The sequence below is a fragment of the Tachypleus tridentatus genome, chromosome 3 (assembly GCF_004210375.1).
Source record: "Tachypleus tridentatus isolate NWPU-2018 chromosome 3, ASM421037v1, whole genome shotgun sequence".
NCBI classification, from domain to species: Eukaryota; Metazoa; Arthropoda; class Merostomata; order Xiphosura; family Limulidae; genus Tachypleus; species Tachypleus tridentatus.
The window spans coordinates 86,276,003-86,296,499 of NC_134827.1; the positions used below are offsets into that span (position 1 = coordinate 86,276,003).

At 35.1% G+C, this 20,497-nt stretch overlaps 1 protein-coding gene across 12 annotated transcripts in view; it reads right to left on the reverse strand.

The window, feature by feature from the left end:
- Positions 1-388: 388 nt before the first annotated feature.
- Positions 389-20,497, reverse strand: part of LOC143247400 (uncharacterized) — a 111,271-nt gene continuing 91,162 nt past the window's right edge. For 10 of the 12 annotated variants that reach the window (XM_076495426.1, XM_076495417.1, XM_076495422.1 and 7 more), the window contains one exon: positions 389-10,308. In XM_076495426.1, coding sequence (XP_076351541.1) covers positions 8,900-10,276 — 1,377 coding nt within the window. In that variant the 5' untranslated portion in view covers positions 10,277-10,308 and the 3' untranslated portion in view covers positions 389-8,899. Of the gene's footprint in view, positions 10,309-18,919; positions 19,105-19,148; positions 19,268-20,497 lie in introns of those variants that run through there. The other 2 variants (XM_076495427.1, XM_076495425.1) reach the window with 2 other exon arrangements.

A 20,497-nucleotide genomic window follows, 5' to 3' on the forward strand; every position in this document is an offset into this window, starting at 1 on the left:
ATTTGCAAGTTTATTGTTACAGGTTTTGTTTATAGTTACATTGAAGAGTTTGTTTGGTTTTTTTTCTCCAAAGTCCAGTTTTTAACATATTTTACGAAAACATAAAAACATGTGTTCTTCAAGTTGATTTGAAAAAAAATGTTTTAATGGTCTATTTTGAAACACACACGAACGACCCGTTTGCAAAATATGAACTTTAACAGATTCATTAGCAGGTCTATATACCGTTTTAATCAGAAAGTCTACATAAATGAAGTTTTAACTGCGAGATAATGTAAGAGGTCTGATATTCTTTGAAGTTAAAAAATCTACGCTTCACAATTATCAACTTACATAAAGGTTTATATGAATTTGGAAATTACGTTGATCAAAGAAAACGGAGTACGGATTCGTGGACAAATCACAAACACTTTTATTATCATCGTGGTTACATTTGGATAACAATTAAACCTCCATTTAAAAGGAAACAATACAGTGTTTGGTTTGGGTTGTTCACATCAGAGGACCAAGAAGACAAAAATATGAATATGCGTATATGTATACATGTGTTGGATAATATATATATATATTTCGTAAAGCTCTCTAGGGTGGAATTCTCCTTATATGAGCATGGGTATATGTGTAGTCTCCATTCTCACAACCGTATTAAAAAAAAATAAGTGTACAACACCAAACCAAGATGTACCAACCAATTTTTCTCTATATTCGAGCTAATTTACTTCATAACAATGTCATATTGATACAGTTCGATATGAGATGCATTCTGCATAAGCTTTTTAAACGTCTAAATGAACCAAATAACAAGGCCTTACCGCGAATCGGTATCACCTGGAATTTGAGCTTTTTACACATTTGAAGAAATAGTCTACATTTTAACGTTTAGGTGCAAATTTGACTTATGAAGCTTTTGTTTACACAAAAACTTAAAAACATTCTATCAAAATTGCCTACAGCACCAGCAATGATTTTTGAATGCGTAGTAGAACATAAACCACTTCAATAACACAAAAAGAGAAATGAAAAATATGCGTTCATGGCTTTGCTGGATAAAACGGCGGAAGACAATAATTTAGAATACCAATTCTTTTACTTCTTGCAATTGTTAATACTTTATTATATATTTCTTGTTTGTAAAGTAATTATAAATTTAGGGAAAAGCTCTTCTCCATTTTTACGTGTTATCTTTGTCCAAGAAGTCACATTATATTGGCACATTAGGTTGGTCAAATGGTCTGGTGTTGACGCTACGAGGGAGACAAACCTTACAAAACTGGCCGATATTAATGCAACAATGTAAAACTTGGTACAAACACAAGTTAGATATACATGAACTGTCAAAAAAAATTGCTAATCATGGGAAAATCATGTTTGGTAGCGAAAGACAACTATACGTTCCACTCAGGTTTCATTTTCTCTAAACCTCTCTACTCATACACGGAAAGCAAAGTAACATGTCCTCAGAAGTCAAAAATACACAGTAGTAAGTGTACGCACAAAACAAAGCAGTAGAGAGAAAGTGGTGGAAACAAATCGAGCAGCAGAATAAAAATCTATTTGTCTTCCCTCTGTCCCAGTGTATTCTTAACAGTCCTGCACACACGGAAAACCAATTCCAAAATAATTATGTTTTTAGAACCTCCGTCAAAGTGGACAGAAATAGATGTGTGGTGAAGTGTGACTGAAGGAATGTATAAAAGACAGTCTGTAAAAACACTGAAGAAGGCACTTGAACAGGTCCTTCTGTACCGCTGTAGTTGGATGTGTTCCTTTGAGGTTAACACAGCTCGGGGCTTCATTTCTAACCACAAGTCTGGAGGCACATATAGAAATGACAAGTTCAATCACAAAACTACTTATGGTAACTAATGAAGTCTAATTGTAAACATCGTTGAGCGTGAGGCACTACGACGACTAAGCACTCGGGATAACCATCATAAAGACAAAGTCACCTTTCTTTCTAGCGTAAATGTAATTTTCATAATTGGGTTTGACCCTGTAGGCAAAGTTTGGGGAACCCTTCGTGATTTTAAACAATAAAAATAGGATATTTTAAAACAATGTGCAGGTTACATGAATTTGAAATACACCAATAAAGCTTCACTAATCAGGGCAAACGAATCACTAAAGTAAATAAACTCCTCATTCATGTTTCTTAACGCATATTAGCCTGACAATAAATACACTGGCTTACGTTTAGTCAGAAGTCAGGCCAATCCAGTACACTAAATAGGCAAGCAGATATCTTCGTAAATCAAGTGTCTAAAGAATCTGGACACACACACACACACACATATATATATACGCTTTTAACTTGAGCATCCTAATCCACTTCCTGTTCCTACCTTAATATTATTCACCTGAAGTTACTCGCTACCATAATTTTTGAGTAGACCTTGTGATCAGGTCAAGCTAATCCTTTACTTTTTGTTTTGATTTAAGGTCTCACGTGTAAAGATCTAAGCACATCTTAACTGTTTATAAGTTCGTACGAGTCAACGAAGTCACGTGCAATCAAACGACACCAGGCAACTAAAGTGAGTCAAGAAACACCAGAATACTGAACAGTCGCGCGGCAGCCGAAACAAAACCAGAACTGAGACAAAGAAGGAGGAACAACTGTCGGGATGTCGTGGGGCAGTGCTGAGACAAAGAAAGAGGAACAACTGTCAGTGGGGCTGAGACAAAGAAAGAGGAACAACTGTCGGGATGTCGTGGGGCAGTGCTAAGACAAAGAAAGAGGAACAACTGTCGGGATGTCGTGGGGCAGTGCTGAGACAAAGAAAGAGGAACAACTGTTGGGATGTCGTGGGGCAGTGCTGAGACAAAGAAAGAGGAACAACTGTTGGGATGTTGTGGGGCAGTGCTGAGACAAAGAAAGAGGAACAACTGTCGGGATGTCGTGGGGCAGTGCTCCCAAATTATGTACTCTCGTGATCACTTCGGCCAACATTCCGAGGATTTTCATTGAAATAATATTGTTATTTTATCACACACATTAATTACTTCTATTGTCCTATTTTTTCTCTTTTTTCATTCGAGGTTTAAACTTTCAGACTCATACATATTTTTTTAAAAATTAAAATACCAACAGTTATGATCTCGTACATGCTTCAAATTTTGTGAAAACTGAAGACAAAACACAGTGAGGTAGTTTGAGGTAAAGATATGAAACAATGAAACTCACAAATCGTATACTTAAACTGAAATAGATCTATAATGTGATATATACATATACACGTTCATTCTAATAACAAAAGACAACTAAAAATCAAATATGTGCCAAGTACAGAACGCTTCACTGAAAAGAAAAAAGTAAAAAATGTAGTAAAACGTTGGGTAGGATATGCCTTTGGCGACAACAATATAAAACAAATTTTTATATGCAGTTAAACGTGTTTCCCAATGAAGTTAGAAACTAATAACTAGCTTTCTGAGTTTGATATATTTGGTAGGCTAACTAACTGCGTAAAAACTTGCTATCCTTGGAATGTGTGTACATACCAAGTCGTACTAACTTTATTACTGTCACTACAGAACATACATAAGACACAAAACATTATATATAAAAGGAACAATAAAATAATGAACAATACCTGAGTTTGATTGCCTGAGTTAGTTCCCCCTTTAAAATTTTATTTTTTACCTTTATCTTACGCTTTCCTTCAGAACAGTAATGCAAACGTAAGTGCCACAGTTTACCTTATAATCTAGTTTGTTTTTTGTTTATTTTGCTTATGTAAAGAATCATTCACTTTGAGGTAATTAATAAGCTTAAAAAATGAAAACTATCATCACTTCAGTAAGCCTTTTTTGATTTAGTTTGCTTTTGAGGTACTCAAAGTACAGACAGTACGATTAAGCCTCATTCAATACATATCAGTTCTCTGTCAACCGTTAACAAGACTGTGTAATGTCTAAATTCCCCTAACAACAGACGTCCCTGAGACAATTTTGAAAGTCCAGTTCTATACCAGAAACAAAACAACAGACAACACAACACGACTTACTACGTCAATATTCGCTCTTTTACACAGTGGTTGTAGTTATACAATGACCTCTGGTGTAGCTTTTATGTTCTAAGATACTAATAAAACAAGCCTGAGTTGTTGTTTTCTTAAACAAGAGGCAGCACAATAATATGTTAAATAAGTGTTCTGAAAACAAATAATTTTTTAAAGGTACCGTTTACTGGACACAGAAACAATGAAACCGTTAATTCTCCTCAACCATGGGTGATATATATTTATATATATATCATTGCAACTAATTATATATAAAAAAGAGAATTTAAAACACTCCTTTTCTAACAACCTTAGAGTAACTGTTAACATTCGTTTCACTCATACTACTGTTAGTTTGTTTTTAAAAATAAAATTTGAATTACGAAAAAAATCCCTCAAGTGCAAATACAGGTGGTAAAAAAAGGCGAAAACTTCGTTCACCGTTCGTGTGTGAGAAAAAAAAATGGATAGCTTCAATCCAAGTAAGCACATGACAACCGGTGATAAATGACATATTCATTGCCCACCTTCCTGGCCCAAAAGCCCCCCCCCCACACCGATACACACAACTCCCTTAAAAACTCTCCCATCTGTCTGCACAAATGCAATGCACTTTCTACGGGAGGAGTGTGACGTAAAGGGTCTCACCCCCTTTTACGTTGATTTGTCCGCAGATGGCGGAGCAGAACAAGCCACAGTAAGGGTAACATCGAGATGTGAACACAGCCCTCTTTCCTTCTTTTCTCTTTTACCTTTTCAGCATTGGAAAAGTAAGTACTTAAAGTTTCTAAGGCTGTTGGCACCTATAGATAAGTGATAACTATACATAACTGGCCTCACGTTTCAAAACTAAAGCTACTGGCAGACTTTAAGCTGTCACCTTGTTTAAAGTGAAATAAATATATAATAACGTAAGCGTCTAACTAACTTTTTATTAATATTTGTATTATTTGAGTTTCTGAGAGAAATAATTCCATAAATCTGTTATAGTACGTGTACCCTAAAGAACCAAACTAGTAAATAAATAAAAAAAATGTTAATTTGTTGTTGTTGTTTTGAATTAAGCACAAAGCTACACTATGGGCTATCTGTGCTCTCCCTACCACGGGTATCGAAACCCGGTTTTTAGCGTTGTAAGTCCGCAGATACACCGCTGAGCCACTGGGGGGCAAAATGTTAACCACATGCACACGAAGGGGGTTTTTTAATTCCTTTTTTCTAATTCAAATGTTCCAATAATCCCTTCAAAAATAGAGCTTCTTTCCTTACCTCTTCCCGTAACATTTCATATTTTAGTTTTGATATAAATAACCAGAGACAACTTTATAGAACAAAACATAACAATGATCTAAGCAATTAAAATTCTCAGTAGCTTTCAAGTTATCAGTTATTGTTAACAAAAACTGGTTATTTTCTCAAAAAAATATAGCTCATGACACGTAACTAAACATTTAAAACGTGATGACAAATATGCGTTTCGCTAATAATATCAGTAATTCACTTTGTAATGATGTAAGATCTTCAGAGCATGAATTCTGTCGACAAGCATTACAAGTACTACATTCTATATTCGAGACTTTTACATTTTTAATTTTTCTAATAATTCAGGAAACGTTACTTTTGATTTCATTCACTAAGCAAATGGCGTTTAAATACTTTTTTCTAGGGATAAATAATACGTTAATACATACTTGAGTGTGCGTGTTTGCGCGCGTGTGTGTTGTGGTAAACATGTACAAGTACATAATTTCCAAATTCATCTTAACTGGCAAAAATTCATTCTACACTGCGGTTAATATGAATAACGGCTAGCAAACATGCGCATCTCATAAATATACACTTTCACCATAGCATATATTTATAACGTTGTTTCCGATATCAAATACTGAGATTAACATATCAGGCTACATGGCCTTGTAAGTATCATTGCCTGGAATGAGAGGCGTGAGCATAACCTTAACCTATCTAAGTCAGATGTCCAACCTCTCCCCTACCCCCAATCCCTTCTTGACTCGATCGGACATCACGGTTCACATTTTTCTGCCCCGGGCCGGTTATGGCTGTTTACTCGTCCCACTAAAGCGAGCAAACATCGCCAGGTCAACGTTCTTTTCAACAGTAAGTTAGGTAAGTTTATGCAGTTGTTTACCTTAGAAGTTGTTTGTCCATATTCAAGAGTCCCCACGTAATCGGTCATCCATAGACCCTACAGTCGTTGTTTACAGCAAGACATGCCTGGCTGAACCTGAGATGATGCACTCTGATAATTATCATAACAATTACCACAGGCTCTTTACGATAAACACACCCTTTGCAATGACTTTTTTTAAAACCTTTTCCCCCCCCTCCTTCTATGGGTATCGAAAAGCACAGCTGCCTTGTAAATATGCGCCTTTGGGGTCATAAATGTTATCCAGCAAGAAAAAAAAAAGAAGTAAACAAAGTGGTTGCTAGGAGCCTTGAAGTTCAAGCTTCAATTGGAAAACGTACTGAATATAAAACTAAATCATTGTCGAATTGCTGCCGAAACGCGCTTCGACAACATTCCGATATTTTGTATTTAGCCTTTCATACGAGGACGAGTACGTTCCACAAAATCATAAAAAAAATGTCTAAGTTTTAAACTGAGATAAAAAGTGCCACACACGGTGATAACACACTACTGCAACATGACATAAGTTTTAAAGTTTCAAGTTCTAACGCGATGAGGCCCCAACACAGCGACAAAAAAGCAGCCTATTGCCTATTTTTGATGCAAATCCAAAATAACTTATCTAGTTTTACTTTCCATCTAGATCTTAGCCGTAAATTTAGATTCCAAATAATAAGTTTAAATCGTGAGAGAAAATTCATCATTTCTTTGATAGTTAAAAAGCTATCCACTGCTGTGAGTTCTACCTAAACCCACAACTTGCACTTATAGCAACAGAAACAAACACAATCGTAAATAGTTTTGTAATAGAACTGTTTTAGTAGTTCTACATATAAACCCCTAATCTCTTTTTTCGTCCTGCTTTAACCTCTCTCTCCTCCCTTCTCTCAACCAAGCATGGCTGTTCACGGAGAGGAAACACACACACACACAAGAAGTAAATGAAAAAAAAATCGATCGTTCTACAATCTATAAAAAACAGCACAACTAGGAAATCCTTCCATCCGCACTCAGTGACTCCCTACTCCCCTTCTTCTAATATGGGGAAATCTTGTACTGGGTAATGCATAACATCAGATGAAACTTTAAAAATGTGATAGTTTACTGTCATATATATTGAGAAGTATGTGTGGTACTTTTCCTTCGGAACAATGACGTGCTAACAATTTCTTATAACTTTAGTAGCATGAATCGCCACGATTAGTGAACATTCGAGATGGAAAAACAATCGCATGAATATTCAAATAATAAAGAAGTTGGCAAAATTCGCGGATTTATGTATGAAAGGTTTTGAGGTACCCGTATATCTAGGAACGAGAGTTTAACATTTCTTCCACCAGAGGTCACATTTTGTACAACTACAACAAAGTCAATCAACGTTTTTTTTTGTTTTTGTTTTTAACATTCTGTCATTCTGCAAAAAAGTCGGCTTACAATAAAATCAACATAGGGACACAACGTTTTACGTCTAATAACAAATGGGGTGAAAATTATCCTAATATAGTTTCATCACTGTCTAGTACCATTATCCAAACAGCTGGTTAGCCCCATTCTGAACCAGCACCCCCCTTGTGATGGTTATATAATTCTCCTATAATACAAACAACCAGAATGGGGCCAAACAGAAATAGGTACAGCAAAGGGAAAAATATCACCTAAAAGAAATTATTTACAATTATATGTATTTTCTGGAAATAGGAGACATGTTTTTCGTACACCCTATACATTATATAATATATTATTCTCAGGGAAAAACATGTTTCATATCCCATTACAATTTCTGACAAGCTCACAAACCTAACACCTAATCTTAACCACACAAGTCAACACGATGACTGGAACTCTGATATCATCATTTGATTGGGAAACCCGTCAACACTAACGTTTACTAGAACACAGTAAATTATTTGGTCACCCTATTTAAGCATCTTCACCTTAAGAGATACCGCACAGAAGTCAACCGCTATATTCTTCTCTATTGATTCCTGAAAAATAAAATTCTCTACGCTGAACATCGAATACTGATAAACTGACTTGGTTGAGGTAGCTATAGGTTCTGACTATAAAAAATGCTTTGAAACATCACCATATGAGCAGCAGGGCCACAGCTTGTGTGGCTCTGAGGTAGGTTCAGGTTGGTAGACTGAAAAATGAAATTATAAAACTTAATACCACAACTAAGAACCGATTTGACATGTGTCTTTTTCTTCTCTCTCTTAAATCTATAATGCGCAATAAATCATGAAATTAAAACCTATCACAATCTTTAACACACAAAACTCTTTGGGCCTCAACATTTTAAACTGGCTTCTATAGCCATAACGATTTGGTCATTCTGCCTGCTGACACAGTAATGCCTTACTTATATATATATATATAATAAATGACATAATCTTATAGTTGAGTTTTAGGCGCCTTTTACAGGTGAAAACTAATACCAGTAACCTTATCAACAGAATGTATTGTTTGATTTTTTATCATTATTTACGAGTCATTTATTGTAAATTATTAGATTTTAGGTGAAATGTATCTATAATACCTATACCTCACTTTTTCAACACTAGTTATTTTTCTAGAAAAAAATTAATTGGGTAATATTCCCAGGAAATTGGAGCTTCACTATTTCGGTAGGCGAATACCCAAATCGTTTTTGTTTTTTTTCTTTTTGAGGTAGCTCATTAAGATATACGTTTCAAAACAGCCATAGGCGATGTTTTTCTAAAACTAGGAACACAGTTTTTCTCTCCTAGGACGTTTTCGTCAATTCCAAGGGTCCATCGCTGCTATCTTCTTCATTATTCACTACTCTATTTCCATTTCCATGCCGCTGATCATCGCTGTCCTTTTCTTCCTTTTCGCTCTCTAACTCTGGAACTTTCTTCTTCCACGACATGTACGCTTCAGGATGGAAAGCCAACGACTCTTTCCTCCAGGACCTAGGAATTTCGCTATCACTCTCGGACTCTTCTACTTCTTCCTCGATGGCTTCAGCATCTGAATCGCTTCTAGAGCTGGAGAGGTCTAAAACGCCTTCTTCGATACGATCTGAACTAAAAGTTCGCGGCATGAGAATGGCCAGTGGACTTCCACCTGGAGGAGAAATGGTCATGTCAATCGCCTTCGTCTGCACTGTTTCCTGGTCTCGTAAAAACAATTCCCTCTGTTCGGGTGTTAGAATTCGGATGGTGTGACGAGGTTTGCGGCGAGATTGTGATGTTGTTCTGGACACTGGTGGTGGTATAGGCTCGTGGCTGCTTCCCGCAGCAAAAGGATTAGGCGGGGTTATTGAGGCGGCGACGGAACTCGGTAATAAAGGTTGTTGAACGGTTGTTAATGGAACTCCTATTGGAAATTGATCATACGCCTTAGGACGGCGGCCTCTGCGGGGTTTACCAATATTCACTTCGTCATTTGGACATTTGTGGTGCATGAGATGATGTCTTCGGCGAAAGCGTCCCATACAATTTGTGCATTGGAATGGCTTTTCTCCTTTGTGAATTAGCATGTGGGCTTTGAGTTGGTTGCTATCAGAAAATTTAGAAGAACAAAGGTCACAAGCGTAAGGACGCTCACCCGTATGGACGCGAAGATGTCGACGTAAGTTGGCCACTTGGACAAATTGCCTTTCACAGTGCGTACAATGATAGGGTTTTTCCCCCGTGTGTAGCCTCATGTGAGTCTTCAGGTGATGGTCACGAGTGAACCGTTTATGGCACTCCTTACACTCAAACGGCTTTTCACCTGTATGCGTGCGTTCGTGATTTTGAAGCACATGCTTATAACCAAAACAGCGGTTACAAACGCTACACACAAACACTTTATCCCTAGACTGACCATCCCGGCCCTTGGGACTAGTTTGTTGACCTGGAGTGCTATTACTATCCGATCCATTTCCTGTGCTGGAGCTGTGAGCAGATGGCTCTCCGGTTGAAAGACTAGGAGGTAACTTGTCGGACAAATCTTTGTGGTCACTTGTTGTGGTGACCACCGTGAGAGGAATCCCAACCAATACCGGCGGCCGTAGTACCTGAGTTACCAAAGTTTGACTTCCTCCATTCGTCGTGGAATCTGCATATTCTAATTCTTCTTTACCTTCCCCATCAAGTTCAGACTCTGTCTTCATCTCTATCTTCCCGCGTCCTGGCTACGGCCGACCTGGAAAACAAAAAAATCAAAATCTCTTAAATAAGCATTTTTGTCCGTTCATATTTAAAATATTCTTTCTTCGCAATGCCAGATCTTTACTACAAACTAATATCTAATAGTCGAATCATCTGGAAAGTACACATCAGAATACTGAAGGTTCGTTGTGTTTGTTTGTTTTTGAATTTCTCGCAAAGTTACACGAGGGCTAACTGCGCTTGCCGTTCCTAATTTACTGGACGAGAGGGAAGGAAGGTAGTCATCATCACAAACTGAAAACCTTTGGGCTCCTCTTCTACTAACAAACAGTGGGATTAGCCATAATTTTATAATGCCCCACGGCTGAAAGGACAAGCAAGGATAACCAAAGAAGTGAGATATACAATTTCTTTGTCTTTATTCAAGTATGTTATCTTAGATTGTATCAAACATTAATGAAATTCAGAGGCAAACAGCTAATGGCAATCGTTAGAAATGCATTCTTAAACAAAACAAAAGAGGAATAGATTCATTAGATGCAATTTTATCACTCAATAGTTGAAACGTATAGCAACAAATGTACGCTAATCTTTGTAGAAAACAGAAAAGAAGAAAAATTAACGTTAATTAGAAACGCTATTATTACTAGCCGATTACCCATGGCGCTAGTGTATTAGATCCACGTGTGATGTATTCATGACGTAGTACCTGCAACCTGAGAATGAGAAAAACAAAATTCTCTGTGACGGGAAACAGAAAAATCGTGACCCCTATTGCAAATCTGCATGTAACAGAATAAAAATTTCGCGAAGTTTGAGGTAGCACATCGCTTAATAAAAAGGTTTTTTCCAGTATCATATAAACAAGAATTCCATTTTAGTATGATACTATGATAGTATGACATATTGACAAAATATTGTTTCAAATACTTAAGTAAAAGAAGTTTCTGTGAAGTGTGTTAATTTGTCATCACTAAGAAAATGATACTTTATATAAGATACAGTAATCGTGGATTAACATATTTTATAAATTTGTACATTAAATCCCTCTATTGTTTCAGTGCTAAATTAGGGACGGCTAACGCAGATAGCCCTCGTGTAGCTTTGCACGAAATTAAAAACAGAAACAACAAAAAAACATTAAATCATCTTTGACGATTATTTTCTCTGAAACGTGTATTTTTAAACAGTTTAATATGAAAGCGCACAAAAATATATGTCAGAAAGACATATATGAATTTATAGGTGAGTCTACACTCTTACCTCATGACTAAGGGGCCCGGCATGGCCAGGTGGGTTAAGGCGTGCGACTCGTAATCTGAGGGTCGCGGGTTCGCATCCCCGTCGCGCCAAACATGCTCGCCCTTTCAGCCGTGGGGCGTTATAATGTTACGGTCAATCCCACTATTCGTTGGTAAAAGAGTAGCCCAAGAGTAGGTGGTAAGTGGTGATGACTAGATGCCTTCCCTCTAGTTTTATACTGCTAAATTATGGACGGCTAGCACAGATAGCCCTCGAGTAGCTTTGTGCAAAATTCAAAAACAAACAAACAAACATGACTAAGGTAAAACCAGTTTGTCTGGACAAACACATGTGATCATTTGTGTAAGTGTCGAATCTTCGTTTCTGTTTTGTTTTAGAATTTCTGTGCAAACCAACGCTAGGGTATCTGCACTAGCCACCCCTAGTTTTAACCTGTTAACCCGAAGGGAGGACAACTAGTAAACAGAATTTACCCCAACTACTGTGCTACTGTTATTTGACCGAATAGTGTATGCAATTTGACTCTCACTCTTATAGCGCACCAATCTCCCCAAAAATGCGGAGTGTGTTTTCTCGGCATTAGGACGTGTACCGTGGCAACTCGGATTAACAGTCTTAACATGCTAACCACGTGGCCACACTCGGACCAGACAGAATATAACAAGCACTCGTGCTATAGTAAGAAGTAAGTCGGGATATCTGTCCCTAACGGTTAGTTTGTAAACCTGCAAAGCGAATGCCCTTATTAATTAACTGAAGAAAGTATTGAATAAAACTACAATAAGACAATTAAGTTAGCTTCCTAGCTCTACACTTCAGTCGTACCAGGAAACAGGCTTCCTGTGTTTTTAACTATTTTGGGCACGACACCCCGGTCGTACTAGGAAACAGCTTTACTGTGTTTAAAACTATAAGTTTTTTCATAATCCCCGACAATCTCTAGGATATGAAATCATATTTAACAAGTAGAGACAAATTAATGTTAAAGATTTCTGATGCTATCACAGAACCAGAAACTATAGCCGTCATACTATACATGCTCTGAGACAATTTTCTCACAGTAAGCATTATCTGAACTTTATTTCGACTTAAAAATTCGTTACCTTTGAAATAGTTATTAAAGACAGCTTACAATTCTCTTAGAGTTAACCTAGTAAAGAGATGTGGTAAACAATCGATTTCGTTTAAAAGCAGTTAGTTTCCTAAAACAGACTCGCAAATATTCGTAAGCCTTACAAATGTATCCATTGTGTCGTGAATTATCAAAATCCCGTTTCAACGTTTAGTTCAATAACTCTCCTCATATAAGAGAAAAGTTTTAACGAGTACTTAAAGATTAACACTCTCTCATCATGTGTTTTGGGGTAAGCTATCTACACTTAAAAACACAGAATGTTTTAGAACCTATGACGATGCTTTATAACCAAGTAGCTAGGACTATCTGTACAGTAAACAGTGAAATAACACGATGTTTGCTTTGTAATTTCTAGTAATGTGCATAAGGATATTGGCTGCATGTACTGTATCATATGTTACTCTGCATTATGACTGTTTAATAACTATTCATCACGAAATGTTTTTAAGTACTACACTGCGAGTCTCCAACTATACCACACTAGTTCCATAAGCAATTTACCGCAATCCGGGAACATTAACATTAATGTTAAGAATGTTGCCTTAGTTGATATACTTCTTTCTGCTTGGTAACAAACGAAACTAAAGTTAAAAACTATCTAGTGTTTAATACGTTTTTTTTTATACGTACAGTAAGGGATTTATTTTGTTACTAAGCGCAAAGCTACATAATGAGCTCTCTGTGCAGTGTCCATAGAGTATCGGAATCCGATTTTTAGTGTTGCCAGTTCTCAGCTTTACCGATTAGCCACCAGGAGCGTACAGTAAGGTATTTTCAAGTTTGGTTCAAAAATTTTCCTAATTTCGTAATAAAAGTATATATGTATATATATATATAAAAGTGAGCGTATTAGTGTAAGTACATCTGTCTGTAGATATATACAGGGTGTTCGGAAAGTCAATGTGCACTTATATATAAGTAAAAACTACATGGAATAACAAATAAGTATATCACGTACAAACGAATAAACCTCAGCGTTTTAGATGAGAGAGTCTGTCTGTAGGTAAAAGGATACACTATGGAAGTTTAAGCTTAAAATGAATATGCCTAATCAGCTCTAGCCTAACGTATTTTATTGTATAAATACCCCACTCTTACCGTGTACTACAAAACTTCTTCCACCTTCTCGGATGCTTTCATCACATTGTACATAAACCTTGCATCTTGGAATAACCATTATTGGACAAAGACTGAAAGTAAGTCGTCATACACACAAAAAGAAAGATTTAATTTATTCCACTCTACAAGTTATTAATTCAACATGCTACTTGTTCGCCTCAGTAGTTTAAAAGGTAGCATGTTTCACTCACCGATTCTAGGAAGATGTGTCCATCAACGAAGTTGTAATTTGTTTCACTTGTAGATATTTATATATTAAGTTACTGTGCATGAGGGTATTCTGTCAACCAAAAAAGTTTCAGCTGCAATTGATGGGGGCATTTTCTCATAGTTGAAACAATGGGGGATACGTCACCCCCGCAATAATTACGCCTAAAATTTATATTTACAAACTATTAGCAGGCTTCAATTATACTTGCAAAGACAAAAAAATTGATAATAATAAAACACTATACACACTAAATTATAAAATCACACTAGCTTAAGCTGAATAAAGCAGCACCTAAAAACACCCCCCCCCCAACGGTATGTCTGCGGGCTTAAAACGTTAGCAATGGTTAGCTTTGTGCTTTAACTTCAAATAAACAAAGAAATGCACCTAAAAGTAACGAAAATATACGTTTTGTTTATAACAATGTATGTTATTTATAAAGTTAAGGTATTCAAAGGTTCAATATTTTAGTCAAGCAGAGATTTATATGCTGTGGAGAGATAACAAAGTTCATTAGGTTGGCTAAACTGTTCCTTTTTTAAAATAACATAAAGTCTGAAAATGTAAGTTCCAATTATAAATACACTATACTATTGATCCAACTGAAATAATCGTTCGGAACTTATAAAAATTTTCATCAGTTTCAAAACAGAACAATTAACTCGTGTTTTTGTGTCTCTATATCCCAGCTGAGTTACATATTATCAAGCACTTAACGACAAATAATTTCTAAGTGGGTCTATTGTTTTCATTAGTGTGGATGTGAAATGTTTCTGTTTTCACATTGGAATATTCAAGATAGTAAATTTTGATTTATATAAATAAAAGTAACAGATAGTGAACTTATACACATAAAAGGTGTTTTTCGAATGTTTATACTCAAGGAATTAGATAGGAGATGAGTCATGAGAGCACTCGGAACCAGGTTTGAATCACTACATGATGAAACCTTCCGTTTTTTATACCAAAGTTCAATTTCTAGCATATTACTCTGAAACAAACAATAATTACATTGATTTCAGTTATATTCCTAATATTTTCGTTAATCCGTGAATATGTGCTTTCTTATAACAAAGCAACATCGAGTTATCTACTGTGTACACCAAGGTGAATCGAACTCCTGATTTTGGCGTTGTAACTCGGAAGACGTACCGCTGTCCCCACGAGGGACATTTTCATTACTACCAACCGCTGCCTTACTCTGAATAAAGTCACTTCATCTTTTGGAGATCTTGTAAGTAGAGTTGAAACGTGATTGGCAGAGCACAAAAAGCCTACTGTGTAGCTTTTGTCTTAATTTCAAAGAATCAAATATGTTTCAATTACGAGAAATGTGCCGATATAAGAAGGCTATTAAGAAACATGGTTAACTGCCTTCGACTTCTTAAAAATTAAAAATAATAACTTACAATATTATTAACTTACAACTTACAAAATATATACATGTATATACAGAAAATGTACAACAGTGGTTTTGTCAAAACCAAAAATTACCTTTGTTACGAGACAGTTCAGACCAGTGCTTTACTAGTTGTTTACACTTGAAAATGTCACCGTAAAAACGGAATGAGTCCCAAATGGTACCAAACTCATAATAACTCTAGCCTACTATATTGAGCAATGGTTTGACTTTTCAGTCATCGAGCAGCAAAAGTTGGACGCCTACAGCTTTAAATAGAAAGTGAAGGAATACATTTACTGTATGTTATTACTTATAATATTGACTCCTGGTGGGTTAGCGTAAGTTTACTGACTTACATCGTTAAAATCCGGGATTTCGGCTCCCCGCGGTGAACACAGCAGGTAGCTCAAAGTGATTTGCTGTAAAACAAACTTTATAATATTTACAAACAGAATAACATAACGCACGTAATTACAACTTAACCTTAAGTGCCACGGGCATAAGCCTACAGTACTGATTAAACAATGAGAACACATTAAAGAATACCCCTTTTATCCAGTTCTCAATGCTTTGCTATTTATACTTCTCTAATACCCCCCCCCCAGTTCGGCATGGCGAAATGGTTAAAGCATTTGGCTCATAATATGAGGGTCGAAGGTTCGAATCCCCGTCATATCAAACATCCTCGCCCTTTCAGCTACGAGAGTGTTATAATATTACGGCCAATCCCACTATTCGTTAGTAAAAGACTAGCCCAAGAACTGGCAGTGGGTGGTGACGACTACCTTTTCTCTAGTCTTACACTGCTAAAACAAACAAACACTATCCACCCACCCACCCAAAACAATGTTGGCGAACATGAGGCAGTATACACAAGTTTTATTAGATATTACAGCCCTGAAACACTTTGCAAATTATGTACGGAATCATTAGTACAAGTAACACGTACAGCCCAACAAGACTGCAATATAACCAGTTACATTTTATGTTTGAAAAACATTAAGGGCCGAAGACGAATTCTTTTGTTAACTTGTTTGACAAACAGCCCAATGACGGATTAATTGCACAAAACATAAGAAAAAATACTCTATTATTAACTTTACATAAAATGTCGATACAGAAGTGCTACAAATGTACAAATGTTGCTTGAGAAGAGTATGGTTCCTTAACAGCACATTTTGTATTCATCCTTAATGTGAGCATAACATCGTAAAACACATGTAAATGTTATTAACATAACATAGTAAAGCAGATGTAAACATTACGAACATACAATAATAAATTATATGTAAATATTATGAACCTAACATACTAAAACTATGTAAAAGTTATGAGCATAACACACTAAAATATACATAAAATTATGAACATAACATACTAAATATATGTCAACATTATGAAAATAACACACTAAAATATATATATATTATGAATATAACGTATTAAATTCTATGTAAAAGTTGTGAACATAACATACTAAAGCATATGTAAGTATTATGAACATAACCCACTAAAATATAAAATAGAGGTCGAAATTATGAACATAACATACCAAAATATAAAATATAGATGAAAATTATGAACATAACATACTCAAGTGTATGTAAATACTATGAATATTATTACGCTAAGATATACATAAATATTAACAACATAATATACTAAAACATATGTAAAAAATATAAACATAACATACTAAATACATACAACAGACATACAACAAATTCTCTATGAAGCCCAAACATTCTTTCCGATCTCCAAATTACATTTTTTTTGTCTCAAATCTCGAATATTCAAAAAATAAATCTACACATTTTACCAATATACAAAGAAACTGGTTCAGCTCTCAAATAGTACAAAAACAAGTTTTATAATCAAATTATATAAAAAATATTTGTTACAAAATTTCTATATCCCTCCCATACATACGAATCTATTCAATATATACAAATTTATACCGTACTAGGTCAGCGGTAATAAGAAAGACTTATAATGCTAACATTCGGGGTTCGATTTCTGAGGATAGTTATAAAGCGGACGGTCTTTTATGCAGCCTTGCGCTGAATCAAACAGACCTGAAACAAAAGAGTCTTCAAACTGCTCATTCTTTAAGCCATTGAGTGCACTCAAACAAGTTAAGAGCAGTTCAGAAACATTCTGTACACACTCAGATATATACATATAAACCTTTTCAACTGCATAAATCAATCATTAAATTCTATATTATGTGTAATATATATAAATACAAACCTCTTTAAAATACCCAAAGAATTCCTTAACTTGCCAATGTACACATTCACAACACACAAACGTTTTAAAATGCACATTCTTGAGGTCATTCAAGATAATCACTACATTGCAAAAACATTATTCAATGTTAACAAGTAAAATAATAATTTTACTTCTATAATACTAAGTACAAAGTTTTGTTTTGTCTATTCAAAATATGCGTTCGTTCGTGAACGTACACAAGTCTCTTCAAAATGCACAATAATTCTTTAAAAACCTATAACGCACAAACATTCTTCAATTCTCTAATGTACACAAACTTCTTTAAAATGCACATTCTGTAAGCTGTTCAAAATACTTCAAGATCTTACGCTGGATTTTTATACTCTCTGTTGCACAGAAATATCTTTAACAGTCATAAACATTCTTTAATTATCTAACCTACACAAAGCTCTTCCAAATGTATAACAAATTGTACACGACATTCACGCTATACAAATTTTTCATTTCTAAAATCCTAACAACTTTTTAAAGAAAAACAATCCACCATTGACCAACTTTCCTTAAATGTATTTTCTCGTGTTTTTTTCTCAACGAATTACTTTTAAGAAAAAAAAACACATAAGAAAAGTACATTTAAAAATTATTTAAAACCTAATAATTTAGGCGTCAGTTTGTTTCAGTTAAAGCAAAAGAGTGAAACTTTATAAAGTTACAGTATGCTACCTGCTACATCTGTACTTAAATTTAAGGTTCTTTTGTAACTTCTGTGTAAGTTTGTCTGTTTTCCAGTTCAAATGAAGAATTTTTTGTAACCTTACGTTACTCTTTACGGTATCGTAAAATAAATAGTTCCAAAAGAATTTAAAATTTGTTGTTTTTGCTTACTGATAAATGAAACTGCATCTATTAACTTATTTTCGAGCTTTTAGAAACAGAAAATAATGATAATAAAAAAATAAAAAATTGAAATTAATTTCGTTACACAACAAAGTCGAATGAACCAAGAGAGAAAAATTAAGAAATGTGAAAGAAAATACTGTGAAAATCGTCTTATTTACGGTTTCTATGTATTTTTGCTGAAAAAGAAACCTTTTCTTAATAAATTAAGTAATACATTTATACTCACAGCTTTAAAGATTTTAAGATTTTGACAATCACGCGCAACACATAAACAGCAGTAAGCATTTGATCGATTAAATTCAGCGCCATTTTAATTCAAAGATAAATTCAGCGGAACAAAACAATTGGACTGAAAAAAAAAAACAAGAGAAGGACAGCCCTACCTGGCCCTAACACTCCGCCCGTCAGTCTAGCTCCTTTACTACTATACATCACATGACGTTTTTTACCATGTTTTTTTATCTTTTAGTCACCATCCTCAATCGCCTGCTAACACCCTAACTTAATGGATATACCTGATTCCTTGCGACTAGTAAACTTATGTAAATGACAAATATTTTTTTCCTTTGCTACAGCTAAAACGGAATACCGAACTATACATAGATTTTTTACCTCGCTTCCGCGTGTTGGAAACAACAAAAAATGGCTTCCAGGCAAGGTCAACATAAAAAAAGCGTTACTCTTCCGACTCCACGTTCTGCTCTGTATGTAGTACGTCAACCAATCAGTGTTAGCTCGGTGGAGCTAGTTGAGCCCGAGGCAGCCAATCACGTGTGCTTCTATAACTGGACTATATTCTGCTCAATTGAGGTAAGGAACTATCTTCAATGTCTTGATTACGAAAACAACCAAGGATTCGAGAAAGCCGGCGTGACACAAGACACTGAGGATTTATAAATCGCGTAGTATTTCCTAGCGATACGATATTTTCTGTCAGTTAACCATTAGAGGGCGCAAGCAGAGATAAGAAATTAGTTCGTCATTTCTGGTTCTTTGTCATTTATGCGCAACTGTACACTTGTTTCGAAGGTTATAAAAGAGAAGGAAATTAGAATCTTAACTTACTTTTTGCAATAGCGTAAAATCATATACTTCAATAAAATGAATAAATAGATAAACACAGTGTTATAGTGGAACTTTATTTATACCTTTGATTAAAGCTGCTATACAAAACATGAATAAACGTTAGATATAATAATAAAGCTAATTAATGAAGAAGCATTACACACAATAGTCAAGAAATGTTGGATAACATAAAACCAAACTTGTAAAGAAGATTCTACACAAACGTAAAGAAAGTTTAAATAATAATACAAAAACTAACTTACAGAGAAGAAGAAACACAAACGTAAACAAACTTTAGATAATAACACAAAATCTTACTTACACAGAAGCTGACACACAAATATAAAGAAACTTTAAATAATAATACAAAACTAACTTACACAGAAGCCCAAACACAAACGTAAACAAACTTTAGATAACAACACAAAAACTAACTTACACAGAAGCCGAAACACGAACGTAAAGAAACTTCACATATCAACAGAACCAACTTACAAAGAATTATCATCATACATGGTTCACACATTATGTTCATCATTGACAATTATATCACATGATAATATCACACTATTAAAATACTAATTTTTTTCATTTTTTTATCTTTCATAATGTTACTTATTACTTCGAACAAAAATTGCAACTAAGTAAATATTTATGTTTAACTTGATGTTACAAACAAAATATTATCAGGTTAATCGTAACCGGCCACACCATTACCAAACAATATCCATATTTATTAACAACTCCATCTCAAGAGCATGGCGTTATCAGAAACCCATATTTCCAAAATAAAACCAAAACTATCAATCAAATTTTGTCGATCTGCGCACGCTCATTCTTATCTTCAGCGTTTCCTGCTCCTAGTATCTTGTTTGTGATTTTACAGCTAAAGCACA